Here is a 24,209-nt window from a genome sequence, read left to right on the forward strand (position 1 = left end):
ATCTTCAATTACTTGAAGGATTCGGCTCGGGGGGCACCCAGAAGGATAAGACTCAAGGCCATGAAGTATGTTCTGATAGGGGATGACATGTTCTACAGGACCTTGGAAGGACTACTACTTAAATGTCTGGGACCTTTAGAGTCAAATCGGCTCTTGCATGAGGTTCATGAAGGAGCCTGCGGTACTCACCAATCGGCTCATAAGATGAAGTGGCTGATTAGGCGATCGGGTTATTACTGGCCCACTATGCTTGAAGATTGTTTCAAATATTATAAAGGATGTCAGGCATGTCAGAGGTTTGGCAAAATTCAGATAGTGCCAGCATCAGTGATGAATCCTATCATCAAACCGTGGCCATTCAGAGGTTGGGGCATGGACATGATTGGACAGATCAACCCGTCGTCTAGCAAGGGTCACCAATGGGTCTTAGCTGCCACAGATTATTTCACAAAGTGGGTAGAGGCAGTGCCCATGAGGTCAGTAGCATCGAGAGATGTGATTAGCTTTGTCAAAGAACACATCATCCACAGATTTGGGATCCCTCAGACCAGTACGACCGATGGAGGATCGGTCTTTATATCAGTGGAATTCAAAAAGTTTGCCGATGACATGGGGATTAAGTTGATCAGATCATCTCCATATTATGCCCAAGCTAATGGACAGGCTGAAGCATCCAACCAGAGCCTCATCAAGCTCATAAAGAGAAAGATCGATGAATATCCTAGGTGCTGGCATGAGGTGTTGTCAGAAGCCTTCTGGGCATATCGTATTTCATGTCACGGGTCCACCAAGACATCGCCGTACCATCTAGTCTACGGCCAGGATGCTGTGCTACCATGGGAGATCACGATCGGATCAAGGCGTGTTGAATTTCAGAATGATTTATCTGCTGAACAGTATGCAGCCTTGATGAACGACAACGTGGAGGACCTGACAGAGCTAAGGCTTTGGTCGCTGGAGAAGATCAAAGAAAATAAGGCTAAAGTTGCTCGTGCGTACAACAAGAAGGTCAAGCCTAAGGATTTCCAGGTTGGAGACTTGGTTTGGGAGGCAGTATTGCCATTGGGAACTAAAGATAAAAAGTTTGGTAAATGGTCTCCAACTTGGCGTGGGCCGTACAAGGTTGATCAAGTTTTGCCTGGGAATGCATACATGCTCGAGGAATTGGACGGTGTCAAGTTTCCTGTCGCTGTCAACGGTCAACACCTCAAGAAGTATTTCCCGAGCATGTGGGAAAGCGAGTAACAAGAGCCGATGAGATCCATCTGGCTGTAATGATGACAGGCCAACACGTTGAGTTGGCCGCAAAAAAAAATGATGATGACAGGCCAACATGTTGAGTTGGCCAGTAAAAAAAAAAGAGAAGGGGCCAACACGTTGAGTTGGCTAGTAAAATATATATAAAAAGCGAGACAGCCGATGTCTAACCATCGACTTAAGATGTTTTTAAAACAGTTACAAGTTTCAGGTTAACAGGCAGTACTAATTCTCTCTTGAGCCTATCTACTGGTTCAGGAATTCTTCTATGGCATGGATGGCTTCAGTACGGACGGTGTCTGCTCGTGCTACAATCGCTTTGTCATCCTTGTCATCGTCTGTAACTATCTGCCGACTCAAGGTGCTGATCTCTGTAAACTCTGCTTGTATCTGCTCGGCTATTTCCTGGGTTTCTTGTTTGGAGTTTGCAATGGAAGTTTCCTCGGCCTGGATGAGTTCCTTGGTGGTGCGGACCTTTTCTTCGAGTTCCGCCAGTTCTTTCTTCAGGAGGTCGAGTCGATTCATGTTGGCAGACACGTCAGCTTTGATATCTAGAGTTGCCTTCTTCTGGTTAAGGACCTTGCACTTTTGGGTAATGTCAGCTTTCAGAGAAGCTTGAGAGCGACGTGCTTCCATCCTTTGTTGTGCTTTATTCACTTCTATCCGAAAGAATGGAAGGTTGCTGGCTGGCCAGAGTTTGATTTGCAATGGCTCCGGGAATTGTGATTCTATTTGCTCGAAGATGTTCTTTATCTTGCTGGAATCATCAACCAGAGCAGTGATTGGAGCAGATAGTAGATCCTTGATGAGTTGAAGCTGATGTGCCAAGTTAGCCGATTGCTCCAAAGATGATGTCTCTGCTCCAGGGACAGTAAGACCCATTGATGCAGGGTCAAAGGAAAGCAAACCTGAAATGTCAAAGCTCTATGGGCATATCTGGAGTTAGAGCAAGATGCATTTATGGAGCTGATTCAGAATTGGTTTTGCAATATTACCTGTTCTGAGGAAGTGTTGGGCGGTTCAGGAGCAATCGTCCTGTTAGAGCTTGTGTTGACGTCGAGAACATCGACTGTATCAGTTTGTTCCTCGTTTGCATCCATCAGTGCATCAGGAGTTGCAGCCATCTCATGTTGTTCCAGGCTTTCTGCATTGGGGATGTCTTCGGCTGCGTCTTGGGAATAAAATTACAGTCAACCAGGGTACATATGTATAAAAGAAAAGTTCTTGAATGATGAGTTACCTGGTTGGTGTTGGACTCTGATGGACTCAGAGAAGATGGTACTGGTTTCTTGATGACACTCCTCGTGATCATCTTCTTTTTCTTGGTCAAGACTCGGGGGGCAACGCTTGCAGAAGTTTGTCTTCGCTTCGAAGCCGACTGAAGTAAGTCTGGCTGAGCAGTCATTATCATTTTCTTCATTGGTGGTGACCCTTTGCAGAAGAGTACATCAGGAGCAGTTGGAAGAAAGTGGAATGGCTCCCCAGTGCTGGTCGTAGGTTCTGGACCATCTTGTTGCTGCTAACAGAATGAGCAAGATTAGTCATGCAAAGGATGGAGGACATAGAAGGATGAATGCATAAATTCAGTACCTCTTCCTCGGGGATTGCATATTCAAGGTCGATTTGCTGCAGTCGAGGACCTAGAGCTTTTCTGAAGACATGAGTTTTCCACATGTTCCACCAAGTATCAAAGCCGATTGATGAAGAGGTGAAGGACAGATCGGCTGGTATTGGAATGTGGAGATTATCAAACATGCTGTAGCATCTCGAGCTGGTGAGACCATCAGGCAGATCGGCTCTGCTCTCCACCAAGTGGTGAATATGGAAGTGGGGAGGAACCTGTCCTAGGCCAAATTGCCGAGCTGCTATGACTGGCTGGTAAGATTCATAACCTGGCTTGATAATTCTATTAGAGGTGCTGATGCCAACTGGGAGGAAGCCAGGTCGAATTATCAAAGAATATAGATGCCGAGTGCTATCATCATCGGCAAAACTATCTAATCTGAAGGCGGTTGGGTTCTCAAAAGATTCAGATTCAGTGAATGGGAAATAAAGGGGATTATCTAGTCCTTTGTAGAAGACTCTAAACCAGTTTGCTGCATCTGCTGAATTTAGTTTACTACCAAGGATACTAAATAAAGCTTGGCCGTAGCTTGTACATCTAATTGGTTTGCCACTCTCATCAGGAAAAGAGTTCTTGGTCAGGCCTTGGAAGTTGGGAATATGGTGCTGGAAGTACAGTTGTGCCCACAACTGAATAAACCACCAAGGGCCTCCAGTTCTCAATTTCTTGTGGTTAAGCAGGTTAGATGTCGTCAAATTGAGATATCTGTAAATTTCTCCAAGGAAGAGTTTGCCTAGGCCGGTGTGATTGCCATGGGCCAGGTGATAGGCCAAGGGAAGATAGTTCTTAGTTGGAGCTAAAGAAGGACCACAGAAGATGAAGTGCTCTAGCCAAAGATTTAAGAAGGCTGTGTGTTCCTTTTCAGTCACTGGACCTTTTGTTTTCCTGTGCTGATTCATGTAAGTGCCCCAGTTTGTGCAGTTGACTTTGGAAGAAAGTTTGAAGGGGACTTCTGCCATTTTATGAGCAGCAGGATTAGGAGAGCTAATATCTAGGCCAGTGATCATTGTGACATCCAGCAGAGTAGGGGTCATGGGTCCATGACCAAAGAGGAAACAATTCAGAGCATCAGACCAGAAATAGCCGATGGTTTTCAGAAGATTTTCATCTTTGTCAAGTGGAGACAATGATAAACTAAGTGTATCGGCTATGTTCAAATCCTGCCATAAGGGCATGTGAGCTTTTGCTACTCTGCTGTACCATGTTGTCCAACTCTCAGGTGGATTAGGCCAGGCTCTTAAGCAGTCAGCCCAGAGGTTCAGATCGATGTTTTGACTCACAAAAGGGATCCTATTTGCTTCACAAAGGATTAAATCTATGGGGTTTTCATGGGTTTGTGGGCCAAGACAGAAAGATTTTGGATTGGAGGGATGCGGCAGAAGGATGTCTGACACCTGAAGTTCAGAAATTCAGAAATGTGCCTATGGTGTCATGTTTCAGAGTTTCAGTTTCAGAGGCTTGGTAAGCTGAAGAAAACTAAAGGATTAGGCCGAATATTACCTTCAGGCCGCAAATTGCCGCACCATCGATTGTAGAGCTTGTCGTCTGAGCTGCAGAATCTGCCATGGTTCAGATCCGTTGTCTTAGGGTTTGATTGCTGTAGGCTCTGATTCGAATTCCGGCTACTTGGAGAGTTCTTGCTCGGATTTGTAGAGCTTGGTTTTCGAATTATGCTCGAATTTGAGAGTTCGTCAAGTTCGGTTCAGGCTGGAAGTATTACTCTATTCTTCTACGGGTTGCTTCTAGTTTGAATTCCGTCGGCTCTTGGATATTTATAGAAGCCTGATGCATTGCCATCGGCTTTTTTGGAAAGTAAATATCAGACATACATAATTTAGGGAAGTCGATTTCATTAATGGAAAGTTCATTACAAGGAAAGCCGATTGTTACAAAGGAATTAATCCTTCGGCTTTGTGATCCTACCCCTACGATACTACTGCTACTGCTCGTAGGTACCTAGTACCTACGACGCTTGGGGCTTCGGGCCGGCGCACCCCCGCTGTCGCCGTCGTCGCTGTCATCGTCGTCGTCATCGTCGCTGCTGAAGGCGCTGCTACCGCCTTCAGACTCGAAGTCGCTCCAGCCGTCACCGCCGCTGCTCTTCTCCTCCTCGCTGTCCTCCTCGGAGGACCCGAGGAACCGAAAGGGCTTGCCGCCCATCGGCTCGTCGTCATCGGAGGGGGAGTCGATCTCCTCTTCCGAGGAGGAGTCGACTCCATCCGAAGGGGGGTATTCTTCCTCGCTGCTCTCCGACTCTTCCTGGAACAGGAGCCGGAGGTCTTCTCCTTCAGTCATGGGCTCGTCCTCCTCGGAGGCGACCCCGAAGTCGAACTCCTCTGCATCCCAGTGCAGAGGAGCTAGCGCTTCGTGCGCTGCAGTTGGGTCCCACTCCGGCGTCGGTTCCCGACTCTCCGAAATGGAGTCAATGGAGGAAGCGGAAAGGGAAGAAGAGGAAGAGGGAGAAGAGGAAGAAGAGGAATCTCCAAAGGAGTTGGAGCCGGAGGAAGATGAGATCGCCATTGCTGGTGCTGGAGGATTGGGGTTTTTCTGTGCTACTGGCTTTAGGAGGAAGAAAGAGTTCGCTGTGAAGAAGAGCCGATTCGGAATGAGATTAAATAGCGAAAAGATGGATGACGAATCGGCAGTTTTCACGTTCTACGAGGAGCCAGTTGCAGAGACGTTGCGTCTTTCTTGGTGGTTACAGTGAGTTTAATGAGCATTAACGGGAAGATGAAGTGACGGATTGGTTTTGGAACTATCATTGCCAAAACCAGGGGGGCATGTGTTATCGCCATAAATTAACAGGATTAATTTATGGGCCGAAAGCAAGATGGGATTAAAGCAGAAGATTGAAGAAAACTTATAAATCGGCTCCTGCGTGAGCATCTGGGCCACATGGGCCATGTATCCTTAGATTTAGCTTCAGATTTGAGATAGAGTCCGATCGGGACAAGATTAGTTTAGATTGTTTCCCAAGTCTCCGGACTATAAATATGTACCCTTTGTTATTCATGAAGGAGTGCGTCATCACGTCTCGCAAACAACAACTCTCGGTGCATCGCCACCCCTAATCCTAGGGTTTCATCCAAGTAAGCGCCATGCTGCCCTGATCGCTTCTTGTGATCAGGGCAGCGTTGTTCTTGCTTTTACCTTGGTATTACTCGTACTGAAGCGTTTTTGATGGCGAGTAATACTAGTTATCTTGATGTTCGTAGCTTGGCTTTTAGCAGATCTATTGCGCTTTATTGTTTATCATCTACGAATATCATGTTGTCTCTGTGCAGTCACGTTTCAATCTCATGCTAGTTCTTGTCGCATAGAATTAGTTGCACAGAGGCAACACCCTGCTTCTTTTAAGTTTAATAGATCCGATCTGTTATGGTTTGCTCTTTTCTTAAGAGTTTGCGTAATATCTGTTAGGTTAGGCCTTGCAAATGGATTGGACGATCCGGTGGTGTAGTAGATGCTTTATCGTGGCCTTGATAGGGATTCTTTCGGGAATCGGCTCTTGCTAGTTCTTAGGCCTCTGTTTTTGGGTTATGGTTCAGTTGTCTGTTACATTCATTAGGCCTAGTCACGTGTAGGATGTTCCGATCTAGCAGTGAAGCTATTACCATCGTGGATTAGATTAATTAGATTTAATTGAAGCAGTTTCATAGTTATTTGCTTTATTCACCAATATCTGGATAGATATAGATCCACTCTGACACCGGGACTCGATCGGCTCTTTAAAGCCGATGCAAGAGTCGTCCCGGGGAGCCGACCACGGCTCAGACTTATGTTTACACGTGTCTTTGTACGCAGGAAACTATTCGGAGCACGTTCGCACCCTCCTGATCGGGTATAGGTCAGGTGGCACGCCCGGCTTTCCATACATTCTCCGGGCGCGTGACGGAATTGCGGGCCGTCGACGAGGGAGCAGTGCCTGCCAGCGCCCCAGTGACCTCCCGGCTCTTCGTGTTGCCCGTCGCTGCTCGCCGGTGGGTTTCGACTGACAACAGCTTCCCACTGCCCTTCGCCTTCTGACTATTGATTTGTCTTTGCCACGGCTTCAAACGAGGAGATGGCGCCTCGATCATCCGAGAAGCCGCCTCCCACTCGTGCCTTGGGTTACAGCCACGTGACCCCAGAAGTCCACAAGGGGATGATCATCAACAGCTTGGTCGACCGCAGCTAGGTGCGGGCTCCGCCAACTGATCAGGCTTCAGCGCGCCCCCGAGCCGGACGAACTGGTGGTGTTCTGAGACTTTTTCACTATTGGCCTTCGTTTTCCGTTGGATTCGGTGATCGTAGACATCTTTCGACTGTTCACAGTCTACCTCCACCAGATGACGCCCACGTCCTTCGTCAGGCTGAACCTCTTTATGTGGTTGGCGAAGACAGGCAGGGTTGAGCCCACAGCTGAAGCCTTCGGGCGCATCTTCCGCATCCACTATCAGTTGAAGACGATTGTTGTGACAAAAAAAGATGGCAGCAGCAGCGACAGGGAGCCCCAGTACGACGCTACACCTTCGCTTTCAAGCAGACAGCCCCGAGCCCCATCCAAGCGTACCGGAACAAGTGGCCCGTGGAGTGGACCAATGCCTGGTTCTACCACAAGATCCGCCAGGACCCGGAGGTGAACTCCAGCCCCCTTTGGGTTGCGAAGATCCCTCTTCTTCTGAACACCCCGGTGGTCGCACCGCCTGACACCGCAGAGGCTAATGCCTTCGTGGTGTTGTTGCGGTTGTTGGTGAAAAGCTTCAGCACCCGAGATCTTGTCGAAGAGTTCTCGGCGTGCCAGTGTTTCGCCCTTCGGGAAGGGTGGGCGGTCAGCTCCTGGGCGCCCGAAGAAAGGTGGATTGAGGGCATTCCGATGCCCAACTTTACGGAGTGTTTTGGCCTCCGTCACGAAGGTGTTTTTTTTGATCCATTGTCTTCGCCTTTTATTGCAGACATTGATCCGAAGGCTATCGAGGCTGCCGTTGACGAGTTCTTCGGCCCCATGGGCAGCGTCGAATACAAACAATTAGTGGAGAAGCTCGGTGGCACCAGGAGGAACCGAGTTTTTAGCTTCTTCGGAATCAATCCTCCCTGCCGCGAAGCCGAGGTGTTGGTGGCGGAGGCAAAAGAGAAGAAACAGTAGAAGGAGCGGCAGAAAGCTGCTAGTGGTGTGGGTGCTACTAGCGCCCTAGAGAAGAAGAAACGGCGAGGAAAAGCCAGTGGCGCTAGAGAGCCGAAGCGTCCCAAGCTTCTGGAGTCAATATTCGCCTCAGAGCTGCTCCTGGCGAAGGGCACCTCCGAAGATGATGTGGAGGTGGAGCATCGCGAAGAGCCCCCTCACCAATCTTCGGCCGCCGCCGCTCCGATTTGCGGTGGCTCCCATCGCCGTGAGGCGTGCGCCCGTGTTGGAGTACAACACGATGGCGGAGGAGAGCGACGAGGACGAGGGGTAGAATGCCTCTCCCATCCAAGTCAAGTCGCGGCCGCCCTCGACGGTCCTTGATGTGCCCCCTCCAAGCGCTACCGCCGAAGACGATGTTCGGGAAGATTTCGAGTCCTCTTCGGCATCCGGCGACGACGTCGAGGACATGCCTACTGGTGAAGCTCCTGAGAAGGCTGCTGTCTCCTTGACGAGCACGAGCTCCGGCTCTTCGGGTGACAGCAGCAGATACCTTGTCAACAATGCTGATCCCGTTGAGGTGGCTGAGGCCCTTGGCACTTCGGGAGCGAAGCTCATTGGGGGCCAGTCGTCGGCAGCCTCCGATTCGAGAGCCGCGACCAGGAACACGAGTTTCTGGGGGAGGTCGGCGGGTCCTTCTGCTTCCCGCTGATGGAGAAGAGATTGATGAACACCGGGGCGGCCAATGCCTTGCAGTGTGCGGAGGACCTTGCTTTGAAGTCCTTCGTTGCTGCCCGATGTGCCCGAAGGCAGTTGGAGGCCGAGGCCGGGACCTCTTCGCGGGTTGCAGAGCTTGAAGAGATGGTCTCTGCCTTGCAGAATGAAAAGAAAGATCTTGAAGTGTCACTTGCTTCCGTGCGCATCAGGGCGGAAACATCTATAAGGCAACTTGATGAGGCGCGTGGCCTGGCCACAGCTGCCGAAGACGTTGCCAAGGCCGCCGAAGAGGGCCAGAAAAAGGCCGAAGAGCTGGTGAGAGCCTTCCGGCAGGCTGTGGTCAATGAAGCCACCCCCCTTCAGAGCGAAATGCACAACCTTCTGGAGTGCTTCGGGATAGAAGCCCCACCGCTGGCTGGCGAGGACACAAACTCTGTTAAACTCATCGAGCTCTAACGCTGGCTGCGCTGCTGCATGGCCATGACTGACTGCGGCAGCTAGTTCTTCGGTGAGCTGAATGCTGGTGTCGCCGCACGCTCGCTCATAGCCGTGGTGTGCTCTCTTATCGAAGCCCCGGCGGGAGGCAAAGCCTCTGTGTCCAAGTCGAAACTTCGCACTCTTCGTGATCCGGGCGTGCAGTGGCCATCCACCGAAGAGGTGAAGCCGGAGACGCTGCCAGCTCTTCCTCGCAACATTGCCAAGAATTTCATGGCTACATTCTTTCAAGAAAGAGGGCGGGAGCTGGTTGCGCACGAAGGCGAACGCATGAAAACTCAAGTAGGTCCGCTATTTGTTCGTTGTTTCCTTCGACTCTTTCCACTTGGTGTTGATACTCATTTTGTTTAGCTGCAAGAGAAGCCAACAGAGTGGGCAGCCGAAGCATTGAATCTCAGGCGAAGGTCCCTGCCCGAAGGTGATGGAGACGCAGATGGCGAGACTGGCATTGGCCTAGGCGTAGCCATTGGAGAGGTGTGAGCCGTTTGGAAGATGTATTTTTTGGTGAAATGTAATTATAACTTTTGATTAATGCCTTCGGTGACTGTGCAGGACCCTGCGTCGGAACCTGCGTGGCTCGCCGAAGGTATATTGCCCTTGCGGATGAAACGAGGGAACTTCGTTGTTTCTGGCGCTATGTGGCGCAAGTTTAATGCGAACAGGCCTTGGTTGACCTTCGCCGAATTCTGGATGATCAAAGAACGTGCTTATAACCGACGTAACGCACAGCCGAAGCACCGCGAGATTCTTCGCGACCGTTTTATTTGTCGCGAAGTCAAGCGCATGCTGAATAATGATGTTCCATATTGGCCACCTGTTGGGCTGCTTGAGCCGAAAACGGAGCCCGTGGAAGAATTCCACGGGGATTATTGCTTCATGTACAAAGAGGAAGGTGCCTTCGTTCAAGGCAACTGATGGAAGCCATAATTTATTGCAGGGCCAAAATTCGAAGCATATCTCCGGAGTATGGCCGAAGAGATAATAGACGCTGTGGTCCGCAATGTCATTGATGAATTGGACCGCATTATATTCGAAGAGGAAGAATCTGTTGTAATATTATAGTGAATGGGCGATGGCCCTGTGTAATTGTCATGTGAATGTGAAGAAACCTTTGTGTAATTCTGGTCGAAGCCCCTATGTGTAAATTCTATTTTTGAAGTGCCACCTTTATTGATGTAATATTTCGGTCCTCCAAGGACGCATTGTATTTTAACTGCGAAGCGCCACCCCCCTTCTGTGTTCTTGGAGGGCGGATTTTGTTACAAGGGAAAAATTGTGGGTCTTCGACATTGGCGAAGCCATGTCTAGTTTGCCCCTTTGAGGGCGCACTTTGTTTTGCTTGCGAAGCGCCACCCCTCCTTTTGTGCTCTTGGGTGGATTTTGTTATATGGAAAATTTAGGTCTTCGATTTTTGCAAAGCCATGTTTGTGTCCCTTCGAGGGCGCACTTGATTTTACTTGTGAAGAGCCACCCCCCCATTTGTGCTCTTGGAGGGACATTTAGTTGGCGAAGCCTTAAATTATTTTGCGAAGCGCCGTCATTGTTTGTTTTGGGCGACTGACGATTGCAAGGACACAATAATGTTTGTTTGCGAAGCTCCACCCCCCCCTTTGTGTTCTTGTGGGAGTGAGGCGTGCTATATTTGTTGATTGGATTGCATGTGCCTAGGGAACTATGTTTCGAAGGGCGTTCGTTAGGGGAACCTTCAGCATTTTTGCTCGCTTAGGTGGCCCTAGCCTTCGGCTTCTGCACGATAGGTCTTTTCCGTGCCCTCGGCGCTTTGGCGCGGAGGGACTTTTATTTTTAGGGGGCCTTCGGCTCTTTAGCACGCTTAGGTAAGCCCTGGGCCTTCGGCTTCCGCACAATAGGACTTTCTGTGCCCTCAGCGCCTTGGCGCGGAGGGACTTTCAATGCCTGCGGCGCCCTGCGGGGGAGGTCTTTTCCAACTGGGAAAAAGTAAGTACTGACGCCCAAGGGTGCTACGGGCTGTTGAGCTCCGCGAGCCCTAGGCTCATTTCTAGAAGTGTCAATCACGCACAACGCACCGATGACTCCCCCCTTTGCTTTTACGAAGGGGGATAGATGCTTCGGTGCCTTCTCACATGCTAGCTTTTTATGGGGACATTGTTTATATTTCACAAGGGGTTACATTGGGTCGCCGCCTCGTTAAAAACCTTATACCTTCGACAATCATAGCGATTGAGCGAAGGCTTTCCCTATGAGAAAAAGAGCATGGGCCCTTGAATACATTGTTCAAGCTAATGCTGAAATAAAAATTACAATTTATTACAAAAAGAAAAAAGAAAGAGGCGGGAGACTAGACATAGTAGCGTTGAAGCATGTCTTTGTTCCAGGAGTACGGCTCTTCGACTCCTTCAAGTGTGCGAAGCCTACAAGTCTCGGGTCTTGCCATCAAAGCGACCAGGAATGGTCCTTCCCATTTGCTGTACATTTTTCCTTGTTGCTTGCTCTTCGGGATACGGCGAAGGACGAGATCGCCCTCCTTGATTTCCCGAGGTCTCACCTTCTTGTTGCGCCACCTTCGGGTTTCCTCCTGGTACCTGCCAAGGTTGATTGCCGCTTGTGTTTTGATAGCTTCGATCGTATCGATTGTTGGTTTGATGTCTTCATTAGGTGCTTCGATCCTATAAGACCCATGGCGAAGTTCTTCTGGTGTCATGGCCTCTTCTCCATAGAGGAGTTTGAATGGTGTGAATTTTGTGGCCCTCGACTCCGTCATGTTATGAGACCAGATTACTTTTGGTAGCTCATCAACCCACTTGCCCTTCGGCTGTTCTGTGATGTTCTTTTTGATTCCGGAGAAGATGATTCAATTTGCCCTTTCTACTGCCCCATTCGACTGCGGATGGTACAATGAGGGGAAACACAGCTTGGTGCCCAATTGTTGACAGAACTCTCTGAATGTTGTGCAGTAAACTATTTGTCATTGTCTACTGTGACTTCTTTGGGTACGCCGAAGCGGCACACAATATTCTGCCAGAAGAATTTCTGTAGGGTGGCGGCTATGATGTCGCGAAGAGCTTTATCTTCAATCCATTTTGAGAAATATTCTACAGCAACTGCTGCGTATTTGAAGTTGCCTGGCGCTGTTGGCATGGGCCCCACAATATCGATGCCCCATCACGCGAGAGGCCAGACGGGGGGGTATGAGGTGGACTTCTTCGGGTGGGAACTTGCTATAATGGGCATGCTTCTGACAATTTGGGCAATTGCGCACGATCTCGTGGGCGTTCGCCACAGCCGAAGGACAATAAAACCCTTCGCGGAAAGCTTTTCCCACCAGAGCCCTCGTCCCGATATGCGAAGAGCACATTCCCGCGTGAATTTCCTGTAGCAGTTGCCTGCCTTCGACTTGTGAGATGCATTTCAGCAACGGTGCACAGACACCCGCTCGATACAATGTGTCATTGACTATTGAATAGCTTCGCGCTCGAAGGGCAAGTTGTTTTTCCTCTTTCTCGTCCTCCAGTACAAAATGTCCTGGAAGGTAAGCCATAATTTTTGACCTCCAGTCTTCGCTTGAAATGGCATTGACAAACTTCGCTGACTCTTCGGCGCAATTTACCGAACCACTCTTTATTGTTTCAAAGAACACATCTGGAGTCAATGGGTCATTCTCTGCAGCTACCTTCGCCAGGACATCTGCCTGCTTGTTCTGTATTCTGGGGAAGCTTCGCACACTAAAACCCAAAAAATATTTTTCCATGTTGCGGACAGCTGCCAGATACTTCGCTAACTCTGGTTTGAGTGCTCTGTATGTCTTGCCAATGTGGTTTGTGATGAGTTCAGAGTCAGACTTGATGGACAACCTCCTCGCGCCAAGTGCTCTTGCCTTGCGAAGGCCTAGAAGCAAACCTTCATATTCTGCCACATTATTTGTACATCCTAGAAAATCCAGCCTAGCTGCGTACTTGAGTTGGGTCCCCGAAGGTGTTGTGAGAATTGCTGAAGTGCCTGAGCCATTCTTGCAATAGGCTCTGTCACATTCTAATTGCCAAATTGCTTCAATGACTGGGGGGTTTTGCGAAGCTGCTGACGGTGTCCAGTCAGCAACGAAATCCGCCAAGACTTGAGACTTAATTGCGCTTCGCGAGATAAAATCAATGGTGTGCGATGCCAACAGTGTTGCCCATTTCCCAATTCTACCTGAGGCCTCTCTGTTCTCAAACATGTCTCGAAGAGGGAAAGATGTTGGGACTTTGATCTTGAAACTCTGGAAATAATGACGAAGCTTCCTGGCTGCCATTACCACTGCATAGGCCATCTTTTCCATTTCAGAGTAGAGCAACTTCGATCCGTTTAAGGCTTCGGATATGAAGTAGATTGGTAACTGCTTTAAGGTGTCTTCGACCATTCTCTCTTCAACTAATGCCGCACTCACCACGGAGCTTGAAGTTGCGATGTATAACAGGAGCTCTGCCCCAGGCGAAGGGCTTGCCATCACCGCCAAGTTTTCCAAGTACTTCTTCAGATCTTCGAATGCTTTGTCTTGCTCAGTACCCCAGTGAAAATTATCTGTGCCCTTTAGCACTTTGAAGAAAGGGAGTGATTTTTCTGCAGATCGTGAAATGAATCTATTTAGCGAAGCTAGGCGTCCTGTCAACTTCTGCACCTCCTTCTTGGTCGAATGTGGTCGCATTCTTTTGATTGCTTCGATCTTTACTGGGTTTGCCTCGATGCCCCTCTCTGTGATCATGCATCCTTGAAGCTTCCCCCTTCTGACCCCGAAGACACACTTTTCTGGATTCAGTTTAAGCCCATGCTTGCGAAGGTTGGCGAAGGTTTCTCGAAGGTCTGAAATATGATCTTTGCCTTTTTTTGCTTCGCACGACGACGTCGTCGACATACGCGGAGATATTCTTGTCCAGCTGGGTGTCGAGTACTGCTGTGATGGTTCTGTTGAACGTGCACCCTGCGTTGCGAAGACCCTCAGGCATTCTCACATAACTAGAAGTGCCGAAAGGAGTGGTAAAGCTGGTTTTCTCCTCATCCGACTTCTTCATGAAGATCTGATGATAGCCGGAAAAACAATCTAGCATGCTTAACATCTCCGACCCTGCCGCTACATCTACCAAGGTGTCGATGCGAGGCAACGGAAACTCATCCTTTGGGCGAAAGTTGTTGAGGGTGGTGTAGTCGATATACATTCTCCAACTTCCATTCTTCTTTGGAACCATAACCACATTAGCCAGCCACTCTGGGTACTGCACTTCGCGGATTACGCCTGCATCAAGTAACTTTTGAACTTCGCTTTACGCAACTTTCTTGCGATCTTCAGACATTGTGCGAAGACGTTTACGCAGCTTAACCTTCGGATCTACTTTCAGCTCATGCTCCATGACTTCCCGACTGACTCCTCGCAGGTCCGAAGACGACCATGCGAAGACATCTTGATTGTTTCTCAAAAACTGAATCAACCTGGACTTCTTCTAGGCATAACCCCGTCTTTGTTGTGCCGCTCAGAACTGAATGGCTTCGCTTCCTCATCTTCGCCATCATTGTTGACGGCTTCGATTGTGTGCATATTTTTCATGGCACATGCTACATTGTCTTCGCATCTCCTAGCTTCTTCTTGGTTGCCGAGGATTGTGATGACTCCTCCAGCTGTTGGGATTTTCATGCATAGGTAGGCTTGATTGATGACTGCCGCGGACTTGATGATGCTGTTGTGGCCGAAGATGGCATTGTATGGGTAGGTGATGTCTACCACATCGAAGGTTATGAGCTCTGTTCTCTTGGTGTTGCCTTCGCCAAAGGTCACATTCAACTCTATTTTGCTGAGGTCTTCGATTCTTTTGCCCCCCTTAGCCAATAAGCGGGTATTGAGACTTGAGCAGGTTCTTCTATGAAAGACCCATCTTCAAGAAGCATTGCCAAGTGAGGACATCTGCGGAGCTGTCGTTGTCAACAAGTATCCGACCAACATCATTTCCCGCGGAGTGTACATAATTTCTGCCAATGTTTGCACGGATGACAAGGGGGTCGTTATGTGGGTAGTGTTGAAGCCTAAGGTCGGCTTCGGAAAAAGTTATCGGGACATGGGACCAGGGGGTGCGAAAATGTTTGCCTTCGCAGACATGCGAGATGGTGCGAAGGTATTCTTTCCTCTGATGCTTTGTCTCGTGAACTGGCTCATTCGATTCACCGGAGATGGCATTGATGACATTTACCATTCCTCCGACGGGATCATTAGCTCTCTCCGGGATCGTACCAGGTTCTAGCTTCGGCGGTGGAGGGAGGTAGTTGGGCGCTTGTGGTAGGGGTTGAGGGCGCCACCCTTGATGTGGCACCGAAGATGTTTGGATTTGCGGGAATTGAGGTGCCGAAGGTGCTAGAAGGGCTGGGGGGTGTGTGGGGGTTATAATGGAAGGTTGGGAAGGATGGTGAGAGGGTGGGATATGCCGAAGTCCAATGAGGTTGATGTGAAGGCTGCGACTGAATTTGCGGTGGCGGGCCTTGCGGCTGGTTGGTGTGGGTATAATTTACGGACTTTGGCGGCTGATCGGTGTTTGCGGCTCGATCCAAATCTTCTTTCTTTTCCTTGACGAGGGGGCACTCACTCGTCCAATGACCTTTGTCTCTGCCATGAATGCAGCAGTAGGGGACTTTTTGCTTTCGGCCGGAGTTTTCTCTCCGACCTCGATTGGAATTGCTCCGGTCGCTCCTCACTCCTCTGTTATGGCCGGGAGTCGCGAGCTTCGTCACCGGAGACCGTCTTCACGGCCTTTGGGGTCTTTGTTTGCTCCTGATATGGCTTCGGTCGGTCGCGATTGCGCAACCTCTTCTCATTCATCTCTTCGATTCTCCGGCATTTTCCTCTGTCTGAGATGCAATACTCTTGCATGATCTCGAAGAGCCTGTTCAGTGTCTTCGGCTTACGGCGCTCGAGGTACTCCCCGCATGGGCCAAGGTTCAAACCGGCGATGGCGGCTTCGATGACGGTCTTTTCTGCTACATCAGGAGCCCTCGTGCGAAGCCTGATGAGACGGTGCAAATACTCTTGCAGTGTGGATCCTTCTTGCTTCAGGTTGTGGAAGTCACATGAGTTGACTTCTTCAGGCTTCGGCGCTCTGAAAGCGGTGGTAAGTTCGCTTCGGAGCTAGTCCCAAGTGTGGATGTGTTCACCTGGGAGGTTGGAGTACCAATGCTGAGCGAGGCCTTTTTGTGCGAGAACAAATGCTTTTACTTTGCATGCCGCGCCGCCTCCGGAAGCTTCGATGGCCGCTTCGTACTTGAGGAGGAAGTCTTTCGGATCGGATTCCCCATCGAACTGCGGGAGAATGGTGGGGTTGAAGCGTGGTGGCCACGGGAGCTCTTCGAATTCTACGGCGAGAGGCGTGGCAAGGTCTTGTTGCAGACGAATATGTTGCAGACGAAGCTGATGTGGCATCCTGTATTCGCCTTCCTCTTCATCCGAGAACTGTTCTTCAATGATAATGCATTGCTGGCGAAGCCTCTGCGGCTGAGGCGCCTGTTGTGCGGGCCTGGGTTCTTGGCGAAGGGGCTTCATCATTATCAGACGATCTCGAATGGCCTGCCGCATGGGCTTCGCAGTGAAGTTCTTCTTCTTTTAGTTTGTTGAATTGCTCCTCCAGCTCTTCGGCAGTGAGTTCCTGCCCTTTTCCCTTCGATCTTGTCGCCATTGGAGAATTTGATGTGTTGGCTTGAGTTTGCTGAGCTTGCTGTGCTTGACGGAGACGCTCGAGTAAGCGTGCGTCGATTCTTCTCATGGTTTGGATGTCTTCGGCGGAGATGCCAAGGTCATGAAGATCGACCTCGAAGTCATCGTCAGCGAGGTCTTCACCCCGAGGTCTTCGCCGTTGTCTTCGGTGTTGTCGCCATTCGTCGTGACGGTGTTGTTGTTTGAAGGGTGGGCTTCAGTCGAAGCGTTGGCCTCCGAAGTGCCGGGGTTTGGTTTCTTCTTCGCTGCCATGTGGTCATGTCGAGGACAAACTGCGGGTGGGCGCCAAAACTGTTGGTGTAAGACACTCTTCGGGACGAAGAGGTCACAACAGCCCAAATGAAGGGAGGTGAAGCCTCGAGAAGGGAAACACTAGCACAAAGGCAGCACAAAAATCAAATCACCAGAGTAATTGCACTGTATTCCATCTCCCCTTTTCAGTTACAGGGGGGTATTTATAGCCCAAAATCTCAACTACTCCCTAGCCAAAATCCCCTAACTGCCTCCTAACCGCCAGCATCTAGGAATATTCCCTGGGCAAACTAGTAATGTTACAATACTCGACACAAATTAGTGGAATTACAGCTGGACACCCCGTACAGATCTCTGGCAGGGGGCCGTCTCACTTTGAGTCCCTTCACCATTAAGGGTCTTCGCTGCGTCGGTGTTGGGGTTCTTGGAGCCGCCTCGCTGTTCGTCCCTTCGCCACGCGTGTCGCCCCTTCGCTGCGCACGCCGCCTATTCGCTTCTCTTCGTGCGGGACCGGCCTTCGCTCGGTACCCTTCGCTCTTGGGCCTCTAGACGCGTCCTCTTCGTTTTTTGCAGGTCGCTTCGCCATTTCTTCCGCTCCCCGCTCGCAGCCGGCCGCCTTCGGCGACGGGAGAAGGTGGCGTCCCCAACAGGCTGCTTGAGGCAATTACAGGTTCTAACATATCTTGGAGGTTTACTCAGTCGCTACTGGTTTAAAAGTAATTTATGGCAAGTCTATGATGATCCCCTCTGAATATGAATGACCAAACTTTGAATCTTCTATCTACCAGCTTCAATTGTGCCAAATGAAGTCTACCTTTCACCTACCTTGGTCTGCCTCTGGGAACTACCAAGCCAAAAGTAGAAGATTTTTACCTAGGAACTACCAAGCCAAAAGTAGAAGATTTTTTTTATCTCAAGTCACCAAATGCGAGAGACGTTTACAGGCCACCTCAATGCTTTATCTCAGGCTAAACAACTACAGATGATTGATGTAGTCTTTACATCTTTACCTATCTTTCATATGGGGACCTATCTTCTGCCCAAGACCTTGATTGACCAGATAGACAAGTACAAAAACATTGTCTTTGGAAAGGGTCATACATCAATGCAAAAGGACCACCAAAAGCAGCATGGAAAACTATCTGTTTGCCAAAAGGAGGACCGGGTGTGCTGAACCTCAAAACTCAAAATGAGGCTCCGGTGTTAAAAATCTTCATAAATTCTTTAATAAAGTGGATACTCCCTAGGTGCAACTGGTATGGGAGAAATATTATAGAAATGGTAGGATGCCTACTCACATAAAAAAGTGTTCATTTTGGTGGAGAGATAATCTAAAGCTATTGGATGCATATAAGGAATGGCAATGGTCAACATTTAGAGTGACTCGTCATGTTTGTTCTAACTTGACCTCTAGGGTGGACAGGTGCAAAGTTACACTTATTTAGAGACGGGAGATGAAGATGCTCCAGAAGCTGCCAACCTTGCTAGTTTGCAAGGAATTTGTCGATTAGCTGCGGTGCATGATGCCGTGCAAGTCCTTCAGTGACATCACCGATCTCATCCATGACAACCTCGAGAAAGGGTAGACGGGGTCAAATAGCCAACATGGCCACCTACCGGGTGTTCAACGACAACCGGGGTCAATGGACTTTGGACTTTGGATCGTGACAACTGCAGGATCCATCTGGACTGGAGCCTACAAAGGCTGTTTGACGAGAGTGCCATCCTCTGCTCTAGCACCTCACTACGGATTTTTTGCTTCCACCTTGCACCACTTTCTCCTACGCTCAGTGAAGCTGCCTATTGCTGTAGGGAGATATCCAACTACATGGCGTACCGCTGTACCTGCTTTTTGTCAACCCGTAGATGTTGATGACCGGTGCTAGGCGCAACCTCTTCAGAAAGTCTAAAGGAAGCTGGGAAGACTCTCAAGGTGATACCACAAATGGAAGGAGCAGGGCCCTCGCGGTATATAGGACACACCATGAGAAGAAAGCGAGTTTGCCCAAAAGGTAGCCCATAAGTATCATTCACGATGCTTGGAGAGTTGGAGGCTTTCTGAAAATCTAAACAAGCTACGCACAGGGCTCATTGTGGATGCGAGGATGTGGAGGGTGATCTGGGGGGTTTGGTTCGAGATGCTCTGCTTCTCTGCCGGCAGAGGGTACCTGCATGCTAAGAGCTTAGGCCAGGGCCGGGAATACCTCACCCGCATCTAGCTCCTCCTATGGTACATGGGGATCAAGACCTTGGCGGAGCGGATACAGAGGACGAACAATCCGGCAGGAGCAAGAAACGATGGTGGCACCACAACAGCGTCACCAATTATCATATTGAATGGGAACGACAACACGGCTTCACCGGTGACGCCAAATGGTGACGAAAACATCGGACATACGGATGGCAGTGCACATACCATTTGAGATCTTTCATCTACCCTTCCATACATTATTGCCCTCTGTTTGTTTCTTTACAGCATGTCTATTGCTACTCTTGTGTTCTTCCATCTTAAGATCTGGTTATTATTGTCTTTTTTCCTGTAATGAATATCACATTAATTGGTCTGTTTGTATAACAGTGGTGAGTTTAGGTGGTCCACTCAAATGCTCCTACTTTCCGCTTTCTCCTCTAGACTATGATTTTGGTGTATGTGCTTCGAATTGATGCATGGATATTAGGGCAGTCCCAGTGCTTGAAACTATACACGCGGTTTCCATGGTAGCCACGTCAGCTAGAAATCATCCATAGAAACTATCTTCTACAGTGCAAGTGTCTTTGAGTAATAAATGTTCGGTTTTTTTTTTCTTTTCCTCTCCCACTCCATCTTCTATCAAACGGTGAGGAGTAGCACGTTCTCTTCTTCCTCGGTAAGCACAAGATGAGCAAGGGAGAACTCCATCTCGTCGTGAAGGTAAGGACTAGCACATCTTCTCTGCGAAATAGCATGAGGGGAGGCCGCCGAACGTCAGTGAGGAAAGGGGTCAAGCCACTGGCCATGGGAAACTCACGTCCCTGGTTGTGGATGAGCCGTCGAGCATGGTTCCTGTGAGCTCATGCTCTCCCTCGCGATTGAGCCCGTCATGGAGCGCGGATGGGCGACGACAGCACGGCCTGAGCGAATGGCGCCGTGGCCTGCGTGGGCGACGAGCGGCCTGTGAGGCGTGGCAATGACCTGGCTCGGCTCAGCTTTATTTCAGCGAGCTAAAGTTTCAGGTCGGCTCGGCTCGTTTGCCGGCTCGAGCCAGCTCGTGAGCCACGATAATACTGAGGATGCATCTCTACAGACACCAAGAACAATGCAAGAATCAAACCGGAATCATTTGTGTTAGGTTGATCTCATCCGAGTTGGTCCCAACAGCCTTCTCGGACCCCTTGACCGTGTCCTGATCGGGGATGCTAATCGACTACTGGTCGGTGGGCCCCTGCTGTGCAGTGCAATAAATAGAAGGTGGGGGCCATGAGGCACTGGTTGAGAGGTTCACCGTACAGCCGCCGTTCATCCACACCTCAAACCCTATTCCGATCGTAGAGGGCACACTGTAGCAGCAGGAAGCGTCAACGGCTCCTGCAACCATTGCCTCCAAGCCATCGGTGCGTCCTCTGCAACCTCAGCAACGGTGCTATGGAGGTAGCAGATGCAACTATTGCAAGGTATTCATCTTGATTAAGGTTGCTACCCGTTCGATCCACATCCTAGTCAATGCTATTGTTCTAACAATGGTATCGAAGCCGATCTAGTGTGTGGATTGAAATGGGAAAGTATTCGAACTCGAATCAAAGAAAACAGAGAAGAATTTCGATGCAAATCGAAGAACACAAATCGGATTCGACCTTGAATTGAAAGAATCAACGAAAGAACATTGGTCTTGCATCGAAAAGTCAAAGGAAAGGGCTAACCTCTAACCTAGAGGCAAAGGGTGGCGACACTCCCCTATCCCACCACCGCTGGCCGATGCCGCATGGCACAGCACCCGAGGGCGCCGGCTTGCCGGCGCGCCACCGCTCCGAGCGGGACAGACACCGAGACAGAGCGCTCGAGAGTTTCCCCACGCCATTCGCATGCAGGATTTCAGGGCACCACCATTGAGCTGCTCGACGGCGGCGCGCTCCCCTACGGGTGAGCGCACGCGCTGGCGAGGGGGCCGGCGGCGTGGCCACCTCCTTTCCCAACGAGCTCTGCTCGGACCGTCAGACACTCCGTTGGAGTGAAAAAGAAAGGGGGAGGAGAGAAAGAGAAGACCAAGCTCGGGCTCGCGCGGCCATGTCTCGCCCATGGCATGGGAGCAAGACGGGCGTCGCGGCGGCAAGAGGACGCCGGCGGCACCGCCGGACCCGAACTGGAGAGAGAAAGGGGAGGGAAAATGAACTTAGGGTTTTGGGGAGGAGAGGCCGATCCGCCATTTCGATCGGGGGAAAACAATGGAGAGCTGTTGGATTGTATCTGACGACCACGAGCTCGCTGTAAGGATCGTGGCCCAAGAAAGGGGTGGTTGAATTGGGACTTTTTCGAATTTCTAAGCCGATCCTTAACCTACTTCTAGTGATGCCCAAACCTAAAGTTCAAAACCTATTCTCTAGAGCACAATAGCAGGTAAATTCTTGGTTGGCAACCACTCTAGCATGTTCATCATCCTAGTTAAGATCATACTAACAAGCAAAGGCTAGCCCAAGAGAGACATACTAGCAAGAACAAGTTCTAGATATGAAAACAAGCAAGCAAGAGCAACAAAGTGAACTTGAATAAGTAAATGCTAGAAATGAAAAGAGTGAGGACACGAGACAACCAGATTTTTTTTCCTGTGGTGTCGAGGAGTTAACGCTCCCCCCTAGTCCACGTTGGAGCACCCACAAAGGGTTGAGCTCCCTTGCATCACGAAGAGCAAGTGATCACTAAGAATGCTCCTTCTCCATCTCCGAAACAGCGAGCTTCGCACCGTGTACAATTCTTCTTCTTGGGGCTCCCACAAACTCCAAGAGCTCACCAAGTGCCTCTGATCACCAAGACCGTCTAGGTGACGTCAAACACCAAGAGTAACAAATCCTAAGCCTTCACTTGACCATCACTAAGTCGGCCCTAAGCTCTAGCACACTTCCAACTCTCTCAAAGGTTGAATTCTTGATGCAATTGATTGATCTCAAGGTTTTGGTTTGTTCTCTCAGCACAAGAGTAGCCTCAGGTGTTCAAGGGTCCAAAGGCTCATTTTAAATCTCCACGTGAAGCCACCTAGGATCCTAGGTAGATACTCTAAAAAATAGAAATATTAGAAATTCTCATAAAAATTAGAAACATCTGCCAATCAATCCCACAACTCTAATTATAATAGTCATTGGATATGTTATCTTTTCTAATAAATTACCCATCTTTGCCATTATGAAAATAGATTAAAATAATAACCCCCTAAACGTATATCTAAATTATCCACCTCTGCCATTATAAAAAATAGACTAAAGTAACCGTCTAAATATGTATCTAAATTAACCACTGTACCATTATTAAAAAAACTAAAGTAAACATCTAATCTTTGTGTAAATTACGCACCTATCCCATTATAAAAATAATGCAAATAACCCCCTAAATTTGCATATGAATAATCCAATTATGTGATTATTCAAAGTTAAAGTAACCCCTAAATCTAAATCTAAGTTATATATTATAAAAAAATATTAAAGTGCACCAATATAAAATTCTAAATTAATATTTCTATCATTAGTGATATATTATTTACTATGTTATTATTACATATCGGTATATGTCACCATTTATTCATGTATGATGGAAGTGATAAGAATATCAATTCACAAACATATGGTTCAACTATATATCATTGTCTAGGTAACTGTGTTATGAAACTCCCATTGAGACTGGCCTCATGCACCATTTTTGTGTTCAAAGTATGGGATGGTTTTGGACCATAAGAAACCAAATAAAAGAAAGAATTGGTATATATGGTATATTGGACCAAATTAAAAGTGCTGTCGTACTGACCTGAGACATTGCAGTTAATACATGCGTTTTCCACATTTCATTGTCTTCGATGTTGTAGGCAGTAATGCAATCCTGCCCACCTAGATGCACCAAGAGGATGGGAGCCCACAACACCTTAACGCCGAGAGGGATTTTTTTGGGGTAGTTGAAGAGAGTGGCGAGGGCATACAACGCCATGGCATCGCTGCCTAGGTAGGCTAGCCAGATGAAAAACCGGACCCACAATGGAATACAGCTCTTATGCAAGAGGGAAAACAGGAAAAGGAAGTATTGGAGGAAGAGGCTAGACAGAACAAAGATTCGCAGCCGCCATTCCTGCCACCACTGCAGAGTCTCCGAGAAGCTCATTCTCGATGAACTTACAGTGACTCAAGCCTCAACACTCGGAGGCTGTGGAATTGGTATTCTAGCTGTAGTTCCCGCTCCGATCCCCACCTTAAAATAGATGGGGTTAGTTAGTTGCCCGTAGTTCTCAAATTAACTACAGTGAAAGCAATCACGTAGACATATCTCTGGTAGCTAGCATGGTAGTAGCTGGCTTAGTCTCCTGGGATCTTTCATCACTTGATGTCGTCCGGCGCCACTTGATCGAGCAGTGGGCCTGCTCCTTAATTACCTGGTCAATGCTATTTCCTTGTCAAGTGATCCAACCGCATGATGGTGAGCTCAGACGACAAATGAAGGCGCCCACGCCTGTCAACAACACGCCTAGTCATCCTATTAATTTGGCGTCACTTTAGTCCATGTACAAGTCAAGTCGGCTCGAGTTTTTTTTTTTTGTCTCCACGTCAATCCATTGAGATATAGGATATCTCCCAATCACCTCCTCCAACCGTTGGATAGTTGATCAACAGCCCAGATTATCCATTGCCTTCCTTTTTTCCAACCTTCCTCGCTAGTTTCAGCTCCCATTTCTTTTGTTTTGCGACCAGTAAGCAATAATGGGTCCGCTCGCAGCTAGCTGTAAGTTTTCAGGACCGATTACCATATTTGGGCTCTTGGTCCGGTTAGCAGATAGCGGGCTCGTCTAGCTGTAAATTTCAAGCCCAATCAGACAAACTGTTCGTCAAATTTA

The 24,209-nt window shown here is 48.9% G+C and overlaps 1 protein-coding gene across 1 annotated transcript; it reads right to left on the reverse strand.

Moving 5' to 3' along the window:
• Positions 1–9,490: 9,490 nt before the first annotated feature.
• On the reverse strand, positions 9,491–23,580 carry LOC120686609. The gene is made up of 2 exons (XM_039968817.1): positions 23,135–23,580; positions 9,491–22,393 (listed from the first exon to the last, which is right to left on the reverse strand). The coding sequence occupies exon 2, from the start codon at positions 14,059–14,061 to the stop codon at positions 12,244–12,246; it is 1,818 nt and encodes a 605-aa protein (XP_039824751.1). The 5' UTR covers positions 14,062–22,393; positions 23,135–23,580; the 3' UTR covers positions 9,491–12,243.
• Positions 23,581–24,209: the final 629 nt, after the last annotated feature.

This window comes from Panicum virgatum, chromosome 8N, assembly GCF_016808335.1.
Source record: "Panicum virgatum strain AP13 chromosome 8N, P.virgatum_v5, whole genome shotgun sequence".
NCBI classification, from domain to species: Eukaryota; Viridiplantae; Streptophyta; class Magnoliopsida; order Poales; family Poaceae; genus Panicum; species Panicum virgatum.